Below are 22,241 nucleotides of genomic sequence, written 5' to 3' on the forward strand. Positions count from 1 at the left end.
TATTGCCACATGGAATCAGAATCTATCAAGTCTTTCAGCATGGCACTTTTTTTAGGCGCTTCTTTCTCACCACCCTGCAATACAGGCTAGCATTGTGTAAAGCTTGTGAGATTGCCGTCACATGCACAAACCAACCAATCTCAGCCACAGAGACTTCTAAGTCCTTCAGAGTTTCCATTGGCTTCTTGGTAGCTTCCTGGATCAATATCCTATTGGCTCGGTCATCCAGTCTGGAGGGACAGCCCAATCTTGGCAAGGTGTTGGTAGTATTATACACTTTTCACTTCTTGATAATGCTTTGAATGTTACTCACTAAACTCTTTTGTATCCTTCCTTGTAACTTTAATTAATTACTTAATTTAAACAACTTTATCACAGAGCCATTTTGAAAGAACCTTTCCAACCACTGTACATTTTTGTGTTAGCATGCACTACTTACTACTAGTGGAACTCTCACAAAAAGATTAGCTGGATTCTAAAGTAATCAAATACAAAACAGCTGAGGTAATGTGTGCAGCATTTAGCCTGGTGTGTGATCTGGAAGATGATTGGTCAAATCTGAGCAAGTTTATAATGGTTACTAAGGGACTGGTTATCCAAACCAGATATTTTACTAGTCAAATTATAATAATGTATCAGATCAGCGCTCAACCAAAAAATTTTTTGCTGATGGCATTAAAAAGTTTGTACAACGCTGGGAAAATGCACTGGAAAGTGACTATGTAGAAAAGTGAGGTCATTTGTTTTTGAAATTCTTAATAAATAGAGTAAGAAAAATGACGGAAACTTTTTAAAGAATCCTCGTATTTTATGGTATAATGTGGCAATTCAAGGATTTATAGGGTATAACAATTTTTTTGTAAGCACTGTATACAGTATTGCCACCAAAAGGGGATTTGATTGTGTTCGCATGAGCTAAAATAAAAATCCTATTTATAAAAAAGTTATCATTTACTGTGTCATCTTTATAGACACACAGTCTTAATATGACAGTGCATGAATAATTATAGGTATAAACAGCCCCAAAGGATTATTATTATTATATATTTAATATTTCATTTTCATGTTTATTCATTATTCACTTTATCCAGAGTAGGGTTGAGGTGGGTCTGAAAAATTGAGTACTCAAAGGAGACCCATAAGGAACCCATTAGAATTATATTGTGAAACTTTGTGACATCAGAGGAAAACAAAATCAAATGTAAATGTTTGTAACTGAAAGAATAGAAGAAAAAAAACTGCACTCAAGTTTAAATGTAAACTTTTGTCATTTTATTATTATTTTCAAAAAGTGCAAAGCCAAAACCTCCGGAACAATCCGTTTTGGTGGATGTTTTGTGTTTTATCATACATTGGCATATGTATTCATCTACACAATCGCACCAACTATACATAACACTGTCATTAAGACACAGTACAACTCAGTTCAGCATCTTCAGACTCAATCCCACTTCTACCTCTCAGGGGCATTGAAGTGTTCCCACAAACCTGAAGCCTGCATCATGACTGCCAATACTGCTTCAATACTGTTTGGCATTTTAAAACCAGAAACATCATTCTATATTAAACATATGTACACATTTTTAAAGTGCTGTCACTCGTGTACACAAGTATTGCATGCTGGTAAGGAGAGACAAGACCTGGAAGCGGTGCCTCTACAGGGTGGCATGAAAACAAGGTTATATGAAAACGATAGTTTGATAGTGTATAGAAATCTACCTGTGCTTCATGTTATTAAAGCACTGATCGTGTTGTGTTCAGTCACAAACACTTAAAACAGTCAAATAAACTAAAGCATCTATTTAAGACATGTATTTTGGTATTTGCTAGAAATGATCTTTAATTGTGGACCTGCTTGCAAAAACGCCAATGGTCTTAAGTTGGGCTTTTTTAAAGACACTTGTTGCTTTCCAAACCCATATTAATCATTCCGGCATGTAGAATAAGTGATATTTAGGAAATCTTTTTACATAAAGTTGCAGAGGTTCTTACAATAGAGCAGAAAAATGAAATGAAAAAAAGACCTGGCTACAAACCAGCTGACAATGCACCAATGAAATAAAATTTCCCCAACAACTTTGCAGTACTCGCCATAGTTAATGTAGGTCATCTCATGAAAAATAAGTGTGCGAGACGTGTTGGAGGAGGAAAAAACACATTTGTCATTTTGAGGGAATCTGGTTTCAGTGGGCCTCTGGGGTGAAAAAAGCTAGTACAAAAACAATCGTCACAAAAATACTCTCAATAATTGGTTTCAAATGGTATAATCATTTTAGAAAGGTACAACCCCTTCAAGAATGTCATATGTCCATCAAATGTTTAGATGGTACATTTAAGAAGTCTGAAACAAATATGACTCATTTTAGTGCAAGTGAAAGTTCATGACCTAGTAAACACATATAAACATTATGGCAGACAACTGAAAAGAATTTCCCATTTGGTGGAATGAGTTCAGTCAGGGTACATTCACACCGCAGCAATGCCACAGGCTTCCTTCACCAATGGTTGGTTGCTATAGGGAGTGCTGCAATTTATCTGCAATGAGAAGTGAAGTTGGATTCTATGCTCTAACAAAACAGATTCTGTTAGCAGATCTGTGTTAGCAGTCGGTAAATCCAAAATAATATTTTCACATTCTTTTAATAAATGCTTCTTAATGCTTTTTAGGGGGTGACAATGCCCACATCCATATTCTTTCTGGAAGGATAGTGTCCAATCCCTCCATTGCACTTACAGAGATTTGTAGATTTCTAAGGAGCATTTTGGCTGTTCTAGTGACTTGTGGTGGACAGATTGGGCATCATCCAACAATTGTTGCTTCCAGTCTGCACAAAGCTGGGAAATTTTACATCTAGTTTTCTCTAATTCTTATAATTTTCTGCATATAATTTTCCTTTCTTTACTAAAAAATTATACCACATGACTATAAATCAGAATATAATTTGCCAGCACTCGAGATGAATGTGTGTAAATGTGTGTGGATTGAACCATCAACCGGCACCCTCCTGTGGCAGCATTACCGTGAGACTGTGGTAAGTCTAAACAGTCACCTTCGAAAAAATTACTGAGCACAGCTCGGTGGTGCGCTCAGAGGAGGACATGAGAGATCACACATAGCACAGTGTGGAGCTTGTTTACCATCCGTCTCCTCAATCTGCTCTTCACCGTTTTCATCACCCACTTTTAAATCACAGCTGCAGGATTCTTCTTGAACAGCTTCCCTACCAGGATCTGCCGAATTCTGAACATCTGATTGGCTTTCCAACTTTGGAACAGCTATTTTTGCTTGTGTCTGCTCCTCCGTTACTACTGCACCTTGTGGTTCTTCCTGTTCAGCACTCTGATTAGCTGGTGAGGCAGCAGGAGAAGCTGGGATGGGAGTGTTGGGGGACTGGGGTTGGCTCTTTAGAGGACCGTGGCAGAGGGGGCAGGTTTCCTGCACGTAGAGCCATTTCTTCAGACAGCCAGCGTGGAAGAAATGACCGCAGGGTGTAATGACCGCTGTTTTCATGTCCTACAGAAGAGAGTGTATATTATAAAATCTGTTAAGATAATAGTGAATTTCACAAAAAATAAACAACAAGCAGTTTATTGTTACAAAGCTCACACTGATACATTACAACTCTGAAGTATCTGCACTGCACCAACTGAAATGTGGCCGTAATGTTGCTCACTGCCTGACTGATTTGTTTTGTTCATTTAGTAGGAATAAGCATTTACAGCACCTGTTCAAATCCTCATACCCCTTTGAAGTAGTCAATTTATCTTACAGCATGAAAATACATACGACCTGTCGGCGAGCGAAAATCAGGGCAAAAATCGTGTAGTGTGAACTAGGCATAAGTCATTTAGCTAGGCACTTTTTTAGGAGCAGCTTCTTTCTTGCCATCCTGCCATACAGGCCAGCTTTGTGAGATTGTTGTCACATGCACAGACAGTGAACTACCTTTAAAAATGAGCTGAACAAAAATAAAGTACCTGTAATCAAAACAATATTGAATAATTAAGTCCCTTGTGGCAACACTCATCACAGGATATGAAATTAAGTTACTTTTTTGCAGTCACAAACTCATAGTTTGATTTATTAGGAACACCTGTACACCTGACTATTCATGTAATTCATCAGTCAGTCATGTGGCAGAAGGGCAATGCACAGGCCAAAAGTTTTTGTTAATGATCACACACAAGAGGCCAAAAATGTGATTGAATGCCATGTGCAGTTAATTGGCAAAGTACTAAGAAGAGCTGCTATTGACAAACCTTTGACCCACTTCTTTCCCCATGCCCTGTCCCCCCATACCTGATAGCAAATGGAGCAGATGTCATTGTGCTGCTGCAGCTGCAGTGCTGAAGCAGTTGGCAGGCTCTGGATCTTGTATACAGCATCGCGGCGGAGGAGAAAGCTTTGCCAGCCGAGCTGTGCCCGCAGCCACACGTTGTAGTAAGCGTGCAGCAGAATGATGGTGGAACCCATTACGCTCCACTGGCCGAAGAGCGTCTCACACACACCGTAGGCCACCACGCACAGCGCCACCACAAACTCCAGCAGTCTGTAGGTGCCGTTCACAAAATACATCACTTCATCCATGTTCTCTACCGGAGCCTTGCGGATTTCCTCCACCATGAAGAGCACATAGATCAGCAGAGTGCCCAGCACCTGAGGAGAGGGATACGGCTTTACCCGACTGAGTGTGCTGCCGGCATTAAATTTTGTTTGTAATTACAGAATACAATCGAGTTACATCAGGTAAAGCATTTCTTAGTATTTTTGTCAGTTAAATAAATGTTTAAGAAAATTTACAAGTAAACAAATAATTCCTCTCAACTTCTTTCTGTGACCAATCCACTGTTACAACTGATTTCTCAGTTCTCAATTTTAATTATATAATATTTGATGTGATTACAGACATTCAGTGTTTTGCTTTTCACTGTAAAGTGCAGCTATTTCTTCTACATTAACTATAATAGTAAAATTTATTTGTGTGTGAGTGTGAGTACCTGCAGTGAGGTAAGAATGCTGGATGAAATAATAATGAGCAGCCAGAAGTCCATATGGAAGAATTGGCAGATCATGTAGACCATGTAGGCAGGAAATATAAGAAGAAACAGACACAGGCTGACTGCTCGGAAGTGTTTCCACAGACTCCTGAAGGATACAGGCAGAGTCAAGGTAAATTAAAATGTCCCAAAGCGAAGAAAAAATCATTCCAATTTAACAACTACTCATGCTTGTCCATCAACTAATTACTTCTTCAACTACTCAAATTATGTGCTTATACAATATCTATTACAATTGTAATGTTCAGCATATATCTCAGAAATCAATAATCAATTGTCTAGCTAGCTACTTAAATTTGCCACATAGCAATTGTCCTACTAAATAATTTGATATTTTAAATTTGCATTTTTTTATATATTTTTTTACATTTCTGGATGATGCTATGACTCCTAACAGCTATGTAGGTCTAGTTTGACAATGGAGTCTCCTACTCTCAAATGCACTGTAATTTACAGTCATAGTGGTTCTACTGTTTAAAAGTTAGAAATTAAGGCAAATCCTTAATTTAAATATGTATTTAGAAGTAATAATTATGGGAACCATGCTGACATAAAGACTTTTTTTTATAAACCAAATGTTTTTTAATTAAAAAAACATTTTGGACTTAAAACAATGTTTTTTAATTCCTAATGTGTTAATCTTGTTGTAACTCAACTTTGGATCATACAGACTAGCATTAGGTTTTATATAAAACACAATATAAACACAAACAAATACACGTGCACACACCTACCTTTATACAATTTTACATCAGATAAAAGATTTCTGGCATACAATATTAACATGTTATGTAAGACTCTTACTTGTCCCTGGAGGCCCCCAGTGCCAGCACTATGGGGTCAGCAATCTCCAGCATGGACTGCAAAATAGAGGCCACTACAATGAAGAGGATGATGCTGAGTAGAAAGGCCCGGTGGATTACCTGCAGCTCAATCAGCCCCGTCTGAACAGACAGAATTAGCAAAGTGATGCCCTCAGTCATTCCCCTATGGAAAAAGCACAAAATGATATTAACTTTATGTCTGGGGAAAACATGTCAGAGTTTAGATTTAGCTGGCTGAAGCAGAAAGTTACCTGTTCATTGCATTGTCGTTCATAAAGGCACGGTAGCCTTGTAGGTAGAATTTGCAGAGTGTGAGAACGCCCAGCACCACAAAGGATACAGTGAAGACCAGGCCCAACAAAGAGTATGGACTACAACAACACTCTGCAATGCTACACACACAAACACACATTTATATTAATGACTCTGACCAAAAACCCAAAGCCTAAGACATACTGCAGCAGTTACCAAGTTCTTCTGAGGCTTTATTTATACTTCACTAAGCTTAGCCTGGTCATACAGTCTTATAAAATAATCCCATGTTTTATTGCTTTTCCAAAGAAAAATTGGTAAACACAGCATCCTAAGGGCATAATCCCCCATGTTATAATTTGATCAGGGGTGTCCAAATATTTGCATCAGATCTGTATTTCACACCTAATAACAACTAGATAGATAGATAGATAGATAGATAGATAGATAGATAGATAGATAGATAGATAGATAGATAGATAGATAGATCTAGCTAGCAAATATAATTTTTTCATTTTCCCCTTTTCCTTCGTGTTCAAAGCCCTGCAGCGAGTTGGAGCCCTGCCTAGAGTATGTCTGCCCTGAGCCCACTGTTTCCTGGTGGAACCTGACCCACAGTGACCCTGATTAAGCGGTTTATATAAATGAAATTGGAAAACATGCTCTGCCCCTATGCCTCCTTTAGAAGTTTGTTTATAGAGTAAACAGATTGTTTGTAGATATGTGTTAATACTTAGTAGGAATAACACAAATAAAAGTGTTATTGTATTTAAACCTGGTGAGGAAGAGAAAGAGCAGTCGTTCACGTGAAGGTGGCTGATCCCTCATGCTGAAGTAGGTATAGATCTGTAAGGCAAACAGCACCAACCAGAAGCACATGAAAAGCATAGGCAGGACGAGCTGATTCCACAGGAACATGCCCAGTGCAAGCAGTCCGTACACCTCCACCACCTAGAAACAGAACAGGAATTAAAGGAATGAAGACTTTTTCGTATCCAAAACCTGGTATATTGCTAGGTTACCTTTACAAGTTATATCTTGACTTTGCATCATTTACACAATCGTGCTGCACACAATTAACAAATACCACTTTTCCACCGATAAAGTGCTGGTGCAGGTCAGCATTTGTACAGGTTTGAGCGGCCAAAATTTACTTACGTGGATTAATCTGTGATTTTGTAGCATAAAACAGCCAATCTGTTCGGGATCTTGGCACAGCATCATGCTGTGAACTACCTTCCCTGAGAAACCAGTCATTGAATCTCTTACAATTTTCATCATACAATGTATATTGACAATGTAGCATGAGTGTGTCTGGGCTAAGTCAGAGCTCAAAATATATGTGACGAATGAAGTTTACATAATATACACCTATTCTAACTACTGCGTTTTAGCCATGCCCTCCAAATTTAACCCATAAAGATATGGCTTGGCAAGTTTGGTGTGAAGGAATTCTAGTGACCCTCACCAAGCCCTGAACTCAACCCAACTAAACACTTTTGGAATAAATTAAAACATTGACCAAAGCCTTTTTATATCTGCCTAACTCTTAAAATGAACAGGCATAAAATCACACAGTTGCGCAACCAAAATCTTGTTAAAAAACAAGGGGGGCATACAAGGGGGGCATACATGGTTTAGGATGAAATAGAATAGGCTACCCAATAAACTCAATAAAGATGTCCACATACTTTCGGCCACATGGGGTCTGTCCGAAAGTGAGCTAGATGTCCTATTAGAATCCTCTCTACTTAGGCAGCTGCCTAGGTAGGCAGTAGACAGAAAGGCAGCTCACTAGGTTTTCGAACAGACCCATAGTGTTAGTGTATATATAGAAAACAAACACACACACACAAATACAAATGTGCTATTTTCCAATGCACAACAGAACAGACATTGGACAGTAGTAGATACTGTGTGGCTTTTTAAAATATATACATAAAATCTGCATTGTACCTGTGCAAGCTCTCTGTAAGCATTCTTTGCCAGGTTGTAGGGCACCAGCAGGTTGGAAGCAAGAAAGTACAGCACCTCCAGCCCAGTGAAGATCATGGCAAAGCGATTAATGAAAACGATGGTCTCTAAAGGGACAAGGCACAGCCGAGCCACCAGGGGGAGGAGGTGAGCTGAGAACAGCCAAATCTGCTTGGTCTGCATCACACATGAGCACAGCGTACACACCACCAACTGTCCTGTAGTAAGAAAACAAACATTCATTTTAAAGTTTATCACTTTTTTCAGTTTTTTACTAAACTCAGAAGGATTCTCATACACACATTTAGCTAATTCTGCATTTTTATACAAGTCAAGGTATTTTCCATTACGTGTTCATTAAAAAAAAAAGTAAAAGAGGAGTTTCCATAAAGAACCAATTCTTGCATGCTTATCTATTTATTTATATAAAATAACTATTTGTTCCCAATCTAGTCGCATCCAATTACCCAATCACATTTTGTTTTCTCTATTGCTGCTAACCTCCACTCCTGACCGAGGAGAGTCGTGACTATCACACGCCACCCTCCCTCTTGTAGTTCTGTGTGACAAGAAGCCTGAATTTTTGTTAAAAGTTTCTAATATTTCTTTTTTTCTGAAAGTAAAAAAAAAGTGTAGGAGCTATTTTGCATTGCTGATTTATCATGTAAAAAGCTTTAAAAAAATAGGTGTTGGCAAGTTACTGGTGTCTTCCATTTGTTTACACTTTCTACTCCTGGTTAAGGTAGGCATAGGTTAGGCCTCCTGTTGTGGTCATTTGTGTGGTCAGGAACTCTGCTAATTAGTTGGTTTCAGGTGTCTGTTGTTAAAACAAGTTGTTAATCTAAAGGTGTCAACTTGGGGCAGGGCTTTACTTCATATAAATTGACTGTGTTTGCATTACACCAATCAGCGCTGGTGTCTTCTAATTGTTTACAGTTTCTTCTGCTGGTTAAGGCTTCTTGTTTAAGTGTAATTTCTGTTCTAACTTGTGCTAGAATCAAACTGCACACTGACCTTGTCTTAACGACCAGACCGGAAACAACACCTAACACTCTCCTCTGCCTGTGGTTTTCAACGTTTAAAGAACTGGCAACTTGTTACATATCCACCATGAACAACTGAATTGTACCTTGTTCCCAGACAGCTCACAGGCTTCTACTCAGAGTAAAATCTACTTCCTTTTCTGTCAGGTTGTGTGTATCAATGTACTGACACCTTTTCAGCCAGGAAAAGGAACTAAAGTTAGAACATGTGAAACTCTTTGCAACTCCACCCTCATCCAACATGGTAAGAATACAGAAACACATCAAATGGCAGTGAAAAGACAAACACAATGACTGCAAAAACCTAACTTACTAAAGGTGAGCCAATTATTTGAATGGAGATGGAGACAAAACATAATTGAGCATTTACCGATTAAAGCAGTGGTAAAGCGATTCATAGAGAGTGGATCCAGGTACAGAGGTCCTTCATAGCCCGAGTCCAGCTCGCTACGAACATAATCCCTGCAAAGAACATCAGCTTCATTAAGAAATACAGAACCACTGCAACTGCAAAACCTCAGACGCTCATGTAAAATGGGTTAAGGAAAAAAAACGAAAGAAAAATATTTACAATGCAAATTTTACAATATCAATAAAACGAAGAGATTCTCTTCAGGTGTGAATTTTAATGAAACTGAAACCTGGGCAACAACATAGTGGGATGTTTGTCTGTGTCCCTTTGTGTAGCCGTCAATCAATGTGTGTGCGTGTGTGTGTGGACACACCTGGAAAGTTGATGTCCACCAAACAGCAGAAGAGCGGTGAGTACATATAGGTAGAGGCGCATCAAATGTTGCCGTGGCAGAGTAAGCAACACCAGGCTGAGGATGTAACCTGCAGAGTGAGAGAGATACAATCCACTACTGAAATCATTATAACCTACAAAACAAAAAAAATGTGGAGCAGGCAGGACACAAACAGACATGCAAAAAAGCATTTTTCATCAAGTATCAAGCTGGGTCTGTGAAATGCTTGAATGGTTTAGGAAACAGGTGTGAGCAGATGTTTGATATGCTGTAGAAGGAAGACATCATGAGATGATTCAATTAAAAATGTCAAACCACAAGCTGCAGGCTTCTGAGAGGAAGCTAAGCAAGTTAAGGAGGAGACCAATTCATTTTACTCCTTACATAAAGACTTTTACTTTGCCTGGGAAAGCCATTGTTGTGGTCTTACTGGTCAGGTTGAGAACAGATTTAGAAAGGAAATGAAAATCTAAACACATATTTTAAAGTCTTAGTTATTCTGGCACTTAAGGATGTCAATCTAGCATTGGTGTGGCCTGAACTGCTGGAGTACCACTGTAGAGTTACAAAAATATTAGCCTGCTTATGACTTTATTGTTTAAATTGATATTAGGCATGCAGCTTACTGTATGTGTAGGCTTCATTTAAGCCGTATCTGTTGTTTTTAAAATTAGCTTTAGCTCAAAACTGATGTTTTTCATAACAGAAATAAGTATCAGTGCTGTTATACATGAGGCATTTTATAGATAACACAGCTGTATACAAGTAAGAAAAGTCATGTAATTAGGAAATCTAATTTAGTTATTTACTAGCACAAAATGCTTTTACACCAGCCTAGAAGCCAAGGTCATGTAGTACAGACCACAGCAGTAATATAGTCTAGTAATATTAAATGCACCCTGCTCATAGTGCAGATAAAACCACATGTCTACAGCACAGACTTGCACATCAAGCAGTATGTGAGCTACAAAGACTTCTGCTCAGATCACAGACAAAACAAAAGAGCTACAGTGAAATACATATTTGCAGATGGCAGGTAGTATTTAGTTATTTCAAGTTTGTCCACTCGTGCTCAAACTGTACAACCCTTCGTATTAATCTTGTCTACTAAAAGTATTGCCTGTCTATTTATCAACATAAAACATCTAAAACAAATGTAACCATTTTAATTTTATTCAAGATTTAGTTTTGATTTAAACACAGTTCATCATTGTCTGCGATTTCACCTCTTTATGGTCTGATCCTATACTAACACTGTTCCATTGCTCACACCAGTCACTGCTGATACCCAAGACAAGCTTTATAACTGCTATGGTAGATTAAAAGAAACCCAAAATTTCAAGGAATCAAGGTTTGCTTAGTGTGACAATGTTAATGTTTTTAACCTTGACTGTAGTGCTCTAGAACACAGCCAGAACTGTTTGTCCTGAGCTGACAATGCAACTTTCTGCTGTTAGTAAGTGAGGCTGCATTCACATAGACATTCTTGGTATCTGAGAGGGGTCATGAGTAGCTCATCAGGGATGGCAGGACAACAAATCTTTTTCTCAGTTTCTGTGTCTGCTAATAAATGCATGCTTCACGCTTTTCTAACTAAAAATACACCACCTAGGCACCCAGGTGGCGCAGCGGGATATTCCGCTTGCACACCAGCACCGAGTTTCTGAACTTCTGAACTTTCCATAGGTCAGTGTTCAAGCCATTGGTTCTTAAACTGCGGGAAGCAATCCCTCGGTGGGATGCCAAAAAATGGTAGGGGTCGCAAGATGATTTTCTGTCTGAAAATTCAGTATTAAACAGGTAAAAAAAAAAAAAAAGTGTTACATTTTAAATTTATTATTTTTACAAATATTTATCAGGCTAGATATGCACAATTAAGTGTGTTTTTTACTGTTCCTCCAAAATAACGAAATGGATCAGATGCTCTGTCTATGCAAACTCGCATCTTTCCCACGTAATTAAAGAAGAAAAAGTGGAATGCTTGAGTTGCAAAAAGAGGAATGGTGGCTCCAGAAAAAGCCAGTATAAAGTTCAGAGGAGCCATCTCTATGGCTATGTTTCTACATGAGCACTTCAGGTAGAAGTACACATTGATGTAATGAAATTAAGTGTGAATCCTTAACTTATGTTATTCAATGTATGTGACTGACATATACATCATAGAATGCTCTAGAAAGGTTAGATCAGACAATGACATCAATAGAGGGTATAAATGATTGGCCTTTGTGAGGGGAAGTTAGACTGCAGCTGGGACACCTTTGGATCTTTTTCTTTGGTTTCAGTTCTGGTAGCAGGTATATGTCTGTATTTGATTACCATCAAAAAATTTGTATTAAATTCTTATAAACTTTTAACTCAGTGCAGTATTCTTCATTTCTAAAAATATCTTGCTTTTTCCCCTGGGTAAGAAATAGTATCAATATTTAATTCACTTTTAGTATTCGACTTGGCTATCCATCAAAGTTCACATCTCTAGTGTGTTTTTCATCTGTCTTCCAACAAATCCCATCTCCTGTACAATAGCATTTCCTTTTTTCTTGTTGGTCAGTCTGTAAGTCTCCTTTAGTAGGTTTTTAGTCATACAGGTTTGTGTAGGTTTATATGGTACCACAATAAAAATGCACATACCAACATAATGCAGGTAGAGGGCCAGGTACTTGTACTGAAACAGGGGGTTGTTGCTCAAGCTGCTTCTCTGGATTTTCTGGAAGAAAGAGCTGACATCCCAGCGGTAGAGCACCTCCAGCAGCATAATACTGGGTACCCGGAGCCCCACGTTGAGCACCGCCTCCACACGTTCCCACACAGCCATGGCCACCAGCTAAGAGAGACAGAAAGAATAGGAAAGTGAAAACTGAAAGTCATTCTGCTTCATCCCTAATCAACCTGAAATTTAAGCACACACAGCACACACAACAATTCTAATTTGGGCTGTAAAAAAGTATTTGCCCCTCAAAGATTTCTTCTTTTTTGCTCATTTGTCACATTTAAATGTTTCAGACCTTCTAACCAATTTTAAAATAAGTTAAAGAAATCACAAGTGAACACAATTGTAGCTTTAAATGAGCATTCCATTTACTGAAGATCAAGATTTATTCAAAATGTTTATTACCCATGTTTAAAGGTACTTGAGCTCTCAAACCTAATAACTGGTTGGGTCACCCCTGGCATTAACAACTGTAATCAAACGTTTTGCTACAGCACTTTCACTCAGCCACTCTAAAACTCTAATTTTGTTTATTTGGAGCCATTTAAAGTGGACTTGTTTGTGTGGATTGTTGTCTTGCTGCATAACCCACTTGCACTTGAGTTTTGTTACAAAGTAATGAACTGACATTTTTTTCAGGATCTTTGATAGAGACCAGAATTCATGGTTCCATCATTCCCATTGTCTTTCTTGTTGTGGAATTGTGTACACTGACCTTAACTAAGAAAAGCAAGGCATGCAGTTCTTTAGATGTTTGCCTGGGTTCATTTGTAACTTGATTAGTCATCATCGTGTTCTTGGTGAAATTCTGGTAGGGAATGTTCACCACTGTTACAAGTTTTCTCCATTTGTGGATATTGGCTCTCACTGTGCTTTACTAATGTTCCAGAGCCTTAAAATAGCTTTGTTCCACTTCCCAGACTGGTAGATTTCAATGACTGTATCTGTATTTAAATGTGGCATCATGTGCAGCATTTGAGTCATTCTAACCTGCTTTACACTGCCAGACAGGTTCTATTTAAGTGACATTTAGATTTAAGTCTGGCATTAATCATGCCTGGGTGTGCCTAGTAAAACTGATCCCTATTGTCAATTGAATTTGGGTTAACTGGTTTATGTAGTAGCTAAGGAGGCAATTATCTTTTCACACAAGGCCAGGTAGAGCTGAACAGCATTTTTACTTCAATAAATGATATTATTTAAAAAACACTTTGAGTTTAGTTGTGTTATCTTGTCTAATATTAAAAGTAAATTGATAATTTGAAATCTAAGAGTGACAAATATGCAGATCAAACCTGCAAGCTGAGGACTGCAGTCTCAGATGTTAATCACCACATTAAAACGGACATGCTCTGTTTTACACCTGGTATATTACTTGCCAAAAGTCTGCCTACAAACTTTTACTCAGATGCAATAACAATAACACCAGAAACCTATTGTTTCATCCATTTGGTGTGATAAAAAAGGAACTGAAAAATTTGAGCCAGAAATGGTCTGTCATTATAATAGCTGTGATTAGCTTGCAAATTATTAACTTAAATTTAAAAAGATACAACATGAAACAAACCTTTTAACCCTATGTGAATCCAAAATATTAAACAAGTTTCTTGGCAATCTACCGCACCTGCCAATCTAAGCTGTAACCAAAGTAACCTAACAACATATCTGCAACTTTTGTAACCACGTCTTTATGTACTTCAGCCTCCTTCAACCTAACAATGTAAATACATTTGTATGCCATTAATTACTGTCAGGTTGGGTTATATTGTACAAATGTCAACTGGTACACAGCTTAACTATGTTTTAATTGAATCAACATTCCTTTAGAGCACGTCTGGGCATTGTATGGCCACAGTAGAAATTAGAAGTCAGACGTAAATAAGTGTAATTAGTGAGATAAAGCTGAAGTTTTTACTCTGCCTGCTCCTCATTTTCATTGCCTGATGTAATGTAAAATCATGACCTACTGTTAACAGTAACAGCTTATCAAAACTGTACAAGTTACTGCTTTTTAAAAAGAGATACATTTTAATTGGCCACCTCTGCTTTAGAGGGAGACTTTACCAAAGCATTTGACTATGATCATCGAGTACAGCTGAACCAAAACAAAGATGTAAATTTTGAACTTGAAGTTTGCAATGCAAAACCACTGCTCACAGTCAATTCCACTAAAATTGATGTTTAGGGCACTCGGGTGGCACAGTGGTCTAATAAGCTATCCACCACTGTGGAGAACTCGAGCCCTTGTAGTGACGTGGTTAACCTATATCCTTGAGTTCAAATCTCAGGGATGCTACTGACTGAAGAATGGGCTAATCACAAAATACAGAATCATTTTTTTTTTTTTTTTTAATGCATTTTCTCCCCAATTTCCTCCCGATTTAGTGCACTCAATTTTGTCTTCCGCTGCTGAGAGATGCCAGATTGCATTCAAGGAGAGCACGTCGCTGTACACGCCTCTTTCGACACATGCACAGCCCTCCTCTTCTCGCCCATGCATTCTGCACAGGCATCTTTTCCGCCAATCAGGGTCCTTACACAGCGTATGAAGACCCACCCACACACAGTCCGGCCCCCACCCTGCAGATACGGTGGCCAATTAGTATCTGCTGCAGGCACTGCCAATTATGCCTGCTAGATGGCGCCCAGCCGACCGGTGGCAACCCCGAGTTTCGAACCGGGGAGTTAAGAAACTCGGTGCTGGTGTGCAAGCGGAATATCCCGCTGCACCACCTGGGAACCTAGAATGACACTTTCAGTGAGGTATCGCTCGCTCTGAGAATCCACTGCTGGTGAAAAAAGTATCGACAACAGAGGGGGCTAGTGCGGATTTCAGACTCTTCTTGACCAGCGCAGGGATGGTGCACGTGGCAGAAGAATTGCATTAGGGATTAGGAAGTTACTACATTGGAAAATAAATAAATAATAATAGTTTTGTTTGCTCCAAACCAATTAGTTTCATTCTGGCCAATCAGTAATGCAGTTTTATAATGTAAATAAGTCAAGTGCATTTACACTGCAGTTGAATGCAAAATGTCAGCTGTTTTAGAATATTTCAAGACATTTAAAAACTTTGTCTTCCATGGGTGCTTTTTTATAACCAAGCAAAACTGCACTTCATAACTTAATGTTTTTGGAATTTGTTGTAGGGTTCAATTTTAAAATAAGTGAACATAAAACAATGACATTGATAATGTAAAACATTAAATATCTTGTATTTTTTCATTTAAAAGTCATGGTTCAAAAGCTATTTAAAAAAACTGATTTCTGTGTTTATTAGTATTTTCCAAACTGACCCAACCTTTTTGGAATTAAGCTTTGTGCTTTTATATTAAGTATGGTGTTTTTATATTAGGATTTTGAGGGAATTAAACTTTTAATTGCAGTGAATAATGTCTGTCAACCTCGTTATGCCACCGTGGCCAAGTAAACAAGTTAATTTAGTAACAAACATCTGTTCTGCACCAAGGAATGCCATTTCAGATCATTTCCTCTCACAGGAAAAAAACTTCACTGCAGGGTGGCACTAATCCTATACTAAAAAACTAGAACACTGTTGTGTATACATATAGTGTTTACCTAAACAGAAATAGTAAACAACCCAAAACAAATTTTGGCAAAAATCCAATTAAAGGATATATATTAAAGCTTAAATGTTTATATTATATGCAACCTGAAACTTTATTATGCAGTAAGAAAGCCGTGGCAGACATGCCACTGTGTTCTCTGGGCCTAAGCTTGTGGAATGAAAAGAGTGAAAATGTGTGCTATAGTTCTTGAAGTCCTTGCTTCAGCCTGTTTTTGAAAAAAACATGGTTGACTTCAACCATCCAGACATTTATCAGCTAAAGGGAAAAAAGCCCACATTTTTTTATGGCATAGTGGTGCATCAGTTCCCACAGCATAACTTATTATTATTTATTAGGATTTTAACATCATGTTTTATAGACTTCAGTTACATTCATGACAGAACAGGAAGTCACCAGTTACGCATGATTCATCAGTTCACAAGTTTAAAGTCAAACACAGTCATGGACAATTTTGTATCTCCAATTTACCTCACTTGCATGTCTTTGGATTGTGGGAAAAAATGGAGCTCGCAAAGGGAAACCCACACAGACACAGGGAGAACATGCAAACTCCACACAGAAAGGACCCGGACCGCTCCACCTGGGGATCGAACCTAGAACCTTCTTGTTGTGAGGCTGACAGTGCTACCTACTGAGCCACTGTGCCACAGCATAACTGGCTTGCATACAGTGTATCACAAAAGTGAGTACACCCCTCACATTTCTGCAAATATTTTATTATATCTTTTCATGGGACAACACTATAGACATGAAACTTGGATATAACTTAGAGTAGTCAGCGTACAGCTTGTATAGCAGTGTAGATTTACTGTCTTCTGAAAATAACTCAACACACAGCCATTAATGTCTAAATGGCTGGCAACATAAGTGAGTACACCCCACAGTGAACATGTCCAAATTGTGCCAAAATGTGTCGTTGTCCCTCCCTGGTGTCATGTGTCAAGGTCCCAGGTGTAAATGGGGAGCAGGGCTGTTAAATTTGGTGTTTTGGGTACAATTCTCTCATACTGGCCACTGGATATTCAACATGGCTCCTCATGGCAAAGAACTCTCTGAGGATGTGAGAAATAGAATTGTTGCTCTCCACAAAGATGGCCTGGGCTATAAGAAGATTGCTAACACCCTAAAACTGAGCTACAGCATGGTGTCCAAGGTCATACAGCGGTTTTCCAGGACAGGTTCCACTCGGAACAGGCTTCGCCAGGGTCGACCAAAGAAGTTGAGTCCACGTGTTCGGCGTCATATCCAGAGGTTGGCTTTAAAAAATAGACACATGAGTGCTGCCAGCATTGCTGCAGAGGTTGAAGATGTGGGAGGTCAGCCTGTCAGTGCTCAGACCATACGCCGCACACTGCATCAACTCGGTCTGCATGGTCGTCATCCCAGAAGGAAGCTGACGCACAAGAAAGCCCGCAAACAGTTTGCTGAAGACAAGCAGTCCAAGAACATGGATTACTGGAATGCCCTGTGGTCTGACAAGACCAAGATAAACTTGTTTGGCTCAGACGGTGTCCAGCATGTGTTGCGGCGCCCTGGTGAGAAGTACCAAGACAACTGTATCTTGCCTACAGTCAAGCATGGTGGTGGTAGCATCATGGTCTTGGGCTGCATGAGTGTTGCTGGCGCTGGGGAGCTGCAGTTCATTGAGGGAAACATGAATTCCAACATGTACTGTGACATTCTGAAACAGAGCATGATCCCCTCCCTTCGAAAACTGGGCCTCATGGCAGTTTTCCAACAGGATAACGACCCCAAACACAACCTCCAAGATGACAACTGCCTTGCTGAGGAAGCTGAAGGTAAAGGTGATGGACTAAACCCAATTGAGCACTGTGGGGCATCCTCAAGTGGAAGGTGGAGGAGTTCAAGATGTCTAACATCCACCAGCTCTGTGATGTCATCATGGAGGAGTGGAAGAGGATTCCAGTAGCAACCTGTGCAGCTCTGGTGAATTCCATGCCCAGGGGGGTTAAGGCAGTGCTGGATAATAATGGTGGTCACACAAAATATTGACACTTTGGGCACAATTTGGACATGTTCACTGTGGGGTGTACTCACTTATGTTGCCAGCCATTTAGACATTAATGGCTGTGTGTTGAGTTATTTTCAGAAGACAGTAAATCTACACTGCTATACAAGCTGTACGCTGACTACTCTAAGTTATATCCAAGTTTCATGTCTATAGTGTTGTCCCATGAAAAGATATAATAAAATATTTGCAGAAATGTGAGGGGTGTACTCACTTTTGTGATACACTGTATGTGTAAAGATACCATTAACATGGGGGTGTATATTAGGATTTTGGACAGACATTAAGTCCATGACTATTTCAGCAAGACAATACCAGGCATAATTCTGCACGTGCTACATCAGTGTAGCTTTGTATACAAAGTGTGTGTGTTTGACTGGCCTGCCTGCAGTCCAGATCTGTCTCAGAATGAAAATGTATGGGGCATCAGGAATAGGAGACTCAGACACCACAACACGAAAAATACCACTTGCAAAACTGCAACAATGAGTATCATCCGTTCACAAATGAGTAATTATTAGGAATGGTAATTTAAAACAATGATAAACATACGTATGTCCAAACTTTTTTCAGGTGTGTTGCAGGCATCAAATTTTTAAATTTGTGTATATATTCAAAATACAATTAAGTTGTTCACTTAAAATGGAAAACTGTTTCGTACTTTTGTTAGTTAATTAAAGGTTAAAGAGAAATAACAGATACAGATCACATTGTTATCTCGCTCCACACACTATGGTGTCGATGCGTAGGCGACTGTTGACCTATAGTAACCTCATCTGTTTAGATTTCATTTCGAACACAAGTTAAATAAAACTGTTTAGACAAAAACAAAAAAACACAATGTTGGTATAAAGTCGGTGTATCAGTTGATATAGCATGTTTTTTTTCATTATAGGTTCCATTATTTAACTAAGTAGTAGGTAAATAAACAAAGCTACACAGAGCTGGAATAAAATCGGCTTGGTAATCAGTTCGCAGCGTTTTTATAAACAACTTTATCCAATTCGTACTTTATTTAAGATATATATTAAAGTTATCCGATATATTGTAATTTAGACATTAACAAAACATAAAACAGGGAGTTACTTTCCTGCTTTCAATAAAAACGATCAGGTAGTTTAGCACAGCTAGCTAGCATTGTTAGATACCACAACGTCCTGCTCCTCGCGAAAACGCCCCCTATTCAAACTATTTAATACTTACATGCTATCAGTTCACTTTAACACAATAGAGTAGAGTCTTCCCGTAAGTCCCCTTTCTGATATATACCATTTTAGCTCCGGTTATCACACGTTATGGGTCTCTTATGACCAAAGTTTCTTAAACAGACGAAGAGCTATCGGATCTGAAATGTACCATCTAGCAGCCATTACAAAAGGTATTTTGCACTGCGCATGCGCGTTCCACTGTCGGGAAACGCTAAGCAGTCCATTACCAAAACACTATCATACTAAACAGTATGTAGAACAATTAAACCAACAGTAACGCGTTCCATACTATCGAGTACGGTAGTGTGTGTCTCATGAGTCAAAACATTTCCCGTCGTGGAAATGTAACTCTGTCTGGTCCTGCTGGATATTAATAAAAGCTTGTTCCTGCCACATAGAGAAAAAGAGCAGCATGGCATCACTAATTCAAACTGTAGACTATAATCTAAGTGTTTAAACTGAGTTTCATTAAAGACCAAAAGACATTTTATTAAAAATGTTTGAAATACTAATTCCAAATTTAAAAGTCAAACTTTTTAAGACAGTCAACATTTTGACGTACTACTTTCAGTTGCACACATTTTAGTTATTATTAGGCTACAACTTATGTCAAATAATTTATTTAATTATTCATATCTCTTGTTAACAAAATGTACATGAAAACTACGTTGCGAGGTGGATTGCCCTACAGCTAGGGTGGCCAGACGTCCGGTTTTAGGCCGGACAGTCCGGCTTTTCAGCTGCCAGTCCTCCATCCACGCAACGCTAGGCCGGACACTTAAAAATCCTCCTTTTGGAGTAAACTGGTTTCATTTTTGATTAATATTATTATATTATTAATATTATTAATTGATTATATTAGTCATTGGCTCAGGTACATGTCAGAACAAATGCTTTGTATTTCACTGGTTTAACAGCCTCCTTTCACTGCTTACAGTGCTACCACTGGCCAATCGCAGAAGGTCCGCCCTCTAAATGCTAGTCTGTGATTGGGTGGTTGAATTTCGTCCGCCCGCTCTGTTCTGTAAACACCGCTACCTGAGACAGTCACTCAGTTCTCATGCTCAGGAACGCTGTGAAAATGCCAAAAAGTAAACTTTTGGAGGCAGCGAGGAACGGACTTAAATATGAAAAGTAGACACAACATTTAGTGAGTAAAACAATAATTTGTTACAGAATTCTTGCTTAAATTGGTCAAAAACTTTGTTATATGGGTTCTGGATTCATTCTGTGTGTTGCAGTATCATGTCCCCCTGTTCCTAATATGAGGTCCGTCTTTTGGGTGTAATGTCCGGCTTTTTGGGGTGTAATGTCCTCCTTTTTGTTAGTATGAATCTGGCCACCCTACCTACAGCGCATCCTAGTGCCATCTCATCTGCTGTCGGTGGGTACTCACCACGGTGGCCTGTCAGCACCCCTGGTGGTGGTTATAGGTTATTGGGATTTATACAACAGTTAGTTCCGACCTTACAATCTGATTGGTTGAGAAGCGTTCTAACTGTGCTGATATTCGTGATAACAGCACGGCCTTTTCACACCACAACTGTATTACTTCGCTGACGCGCTGCCAGTAACGACAAGTTTCATGCACACAAACGCGCACGCAGGCGACACAGACTTTTTTCCCGGTCGCGTTTTAAATCCGTTGTCTGATATACAATCTAGCACACTGTGTAGGGAACATAAATCAATTGTCTAATTCACTATCTAGTGCACTATGTAGGGAACATAAATCCGTGATCTGATACACAATCTAGTGCACTATGTAGGGAACATTAATGTGTTTGTAACGCGAACAGTTAGCTAAATAGTCCAGTTAACAGCTCCTAAAAGTTCTGTTATCACCCATATCCTTTGGTGTGTGTGAGAGGTTTTTTATTTCTTTTTTTTCCCTTTGGAGGTTCTTGCCTCCCTGAAATGAATTTTTGCAACTTGGGATGTCTGCTTTGTAGTGTTAAACTTTATATTCGTTGTGGAACTACTTTTTGACGGAAGGTATTGACAATATTAAAGCATATTTATTATGAAATTCAGGGCTTCTTTGATTTATTTTCTTTCTTTATTTTGTAAAAACTGTTGTATAAAAGCAATAGAACACTTGAGGTCATGTGTTATCGCGAATAACATCACGGCTGTGATGATCTACGGCACTCGCCTTTGGCTCGTGCCTGCGACCGAATCACAGCCGTGATGTTATTTGCGATAACACACTCCCTCTCGTGTTCTATTGCTTAAATACACCGATCAGCCATAACATTAAAACCACCTTGTTTCTACACACACTGTCCATTTTATCAGCTTCACTTACCATATAGAAGCACTTTGTAGTTCTACAACTCCAAGTCAGAAAAAGTTGGGGCAGTATGGAAAATAAGAATGCAGTGTTCCTTACATTTACTTCAACTTTTATTTGATTGCAGACAGTTTGAACCCAAGATATTTCTTGTTTGGTCTGCTTAACTTTATTTCATGTGTTAATATATCTCCATTCCTGCATTTCAGGTCTGCAACACATTCCAAAAAAAGTTAAGACAGGGCAATTTAGGGCAAGTAATGAGGTGAAAAAACTAAATAATGATGTGATTCCAAACAGGTGATGTCAACAGATGATTGTAATCATGGTTTGGTACAAAAGCAGCATCCAGGACAGGAGTCTTTGATGAGCAAAGATGATCAGAGGATCTCCAGTTTGTCAACAAATTCGTGAAATTTTTTTGGAAATGTTTAAAAACAATGTTAAAGAAAGATTGGAAGGGTTTTGCATATTTCTCCCTCTACAGTGCATAATATCATTAAACCATTCAAGGAAT

General features: G+C 38.8%; 1 protein-coding gene across 1 annotated transcript; it reads right to left on the reverse strand.

The window, feature by feature from the left end:
* Positions 1-1,249: 1,249 nt before the first annotated feature.
* rnf145b (ring finger protein 145b) lies at positions 1,250-19,581 on the reverse strand. The gene is made up of 11 exons (XM_063011657.1): positions 19,427-19,581; positions 12,526-12,718; positions 9,877-9,985; positions 9,522-9,613; positions 8,091-8,326; positions 6,910-7,085; positions 6,134-6,274; positions 5,863-6,045; positions 4,999-5,146; positions 4,301-4,657; positions 1,250-3,514 (listed from the first exon to the last, which is right to left on the reverse strand). Exons 2-11 carry the CDS (start codon positions 12,707-12,709, stop codon positions 3,062-3,064), a joined length of 2,079 nt encoding a protein of 692 aa, XP_062867727.1. The 5' UTR covers positions 12,710-12,718; positions 19,427-19,581; the 3' UTR covers positions 1,250-3,061.
* Between the last annotated feature and the right edge of the window lie 2,660 nt (positions 19,582-22,241).

This window comes from Trichomycterus rosablanca, chromosome 16 (genome assembly GCF_030014385.1).
Source record: "Trichomycterus rosablanca isolate fTriRos1 chromosome 16, fTriRos1.hap1, whole genome shotgun sequence".
Classification (NCBI taxonomy): domain Eukaryota; kingdom Metazoa; phylum Chordata; class Actinopteri; order Siluriformes; family Trichomycteridae; genus Trichomycterus; species Trichomycterus rosablanca.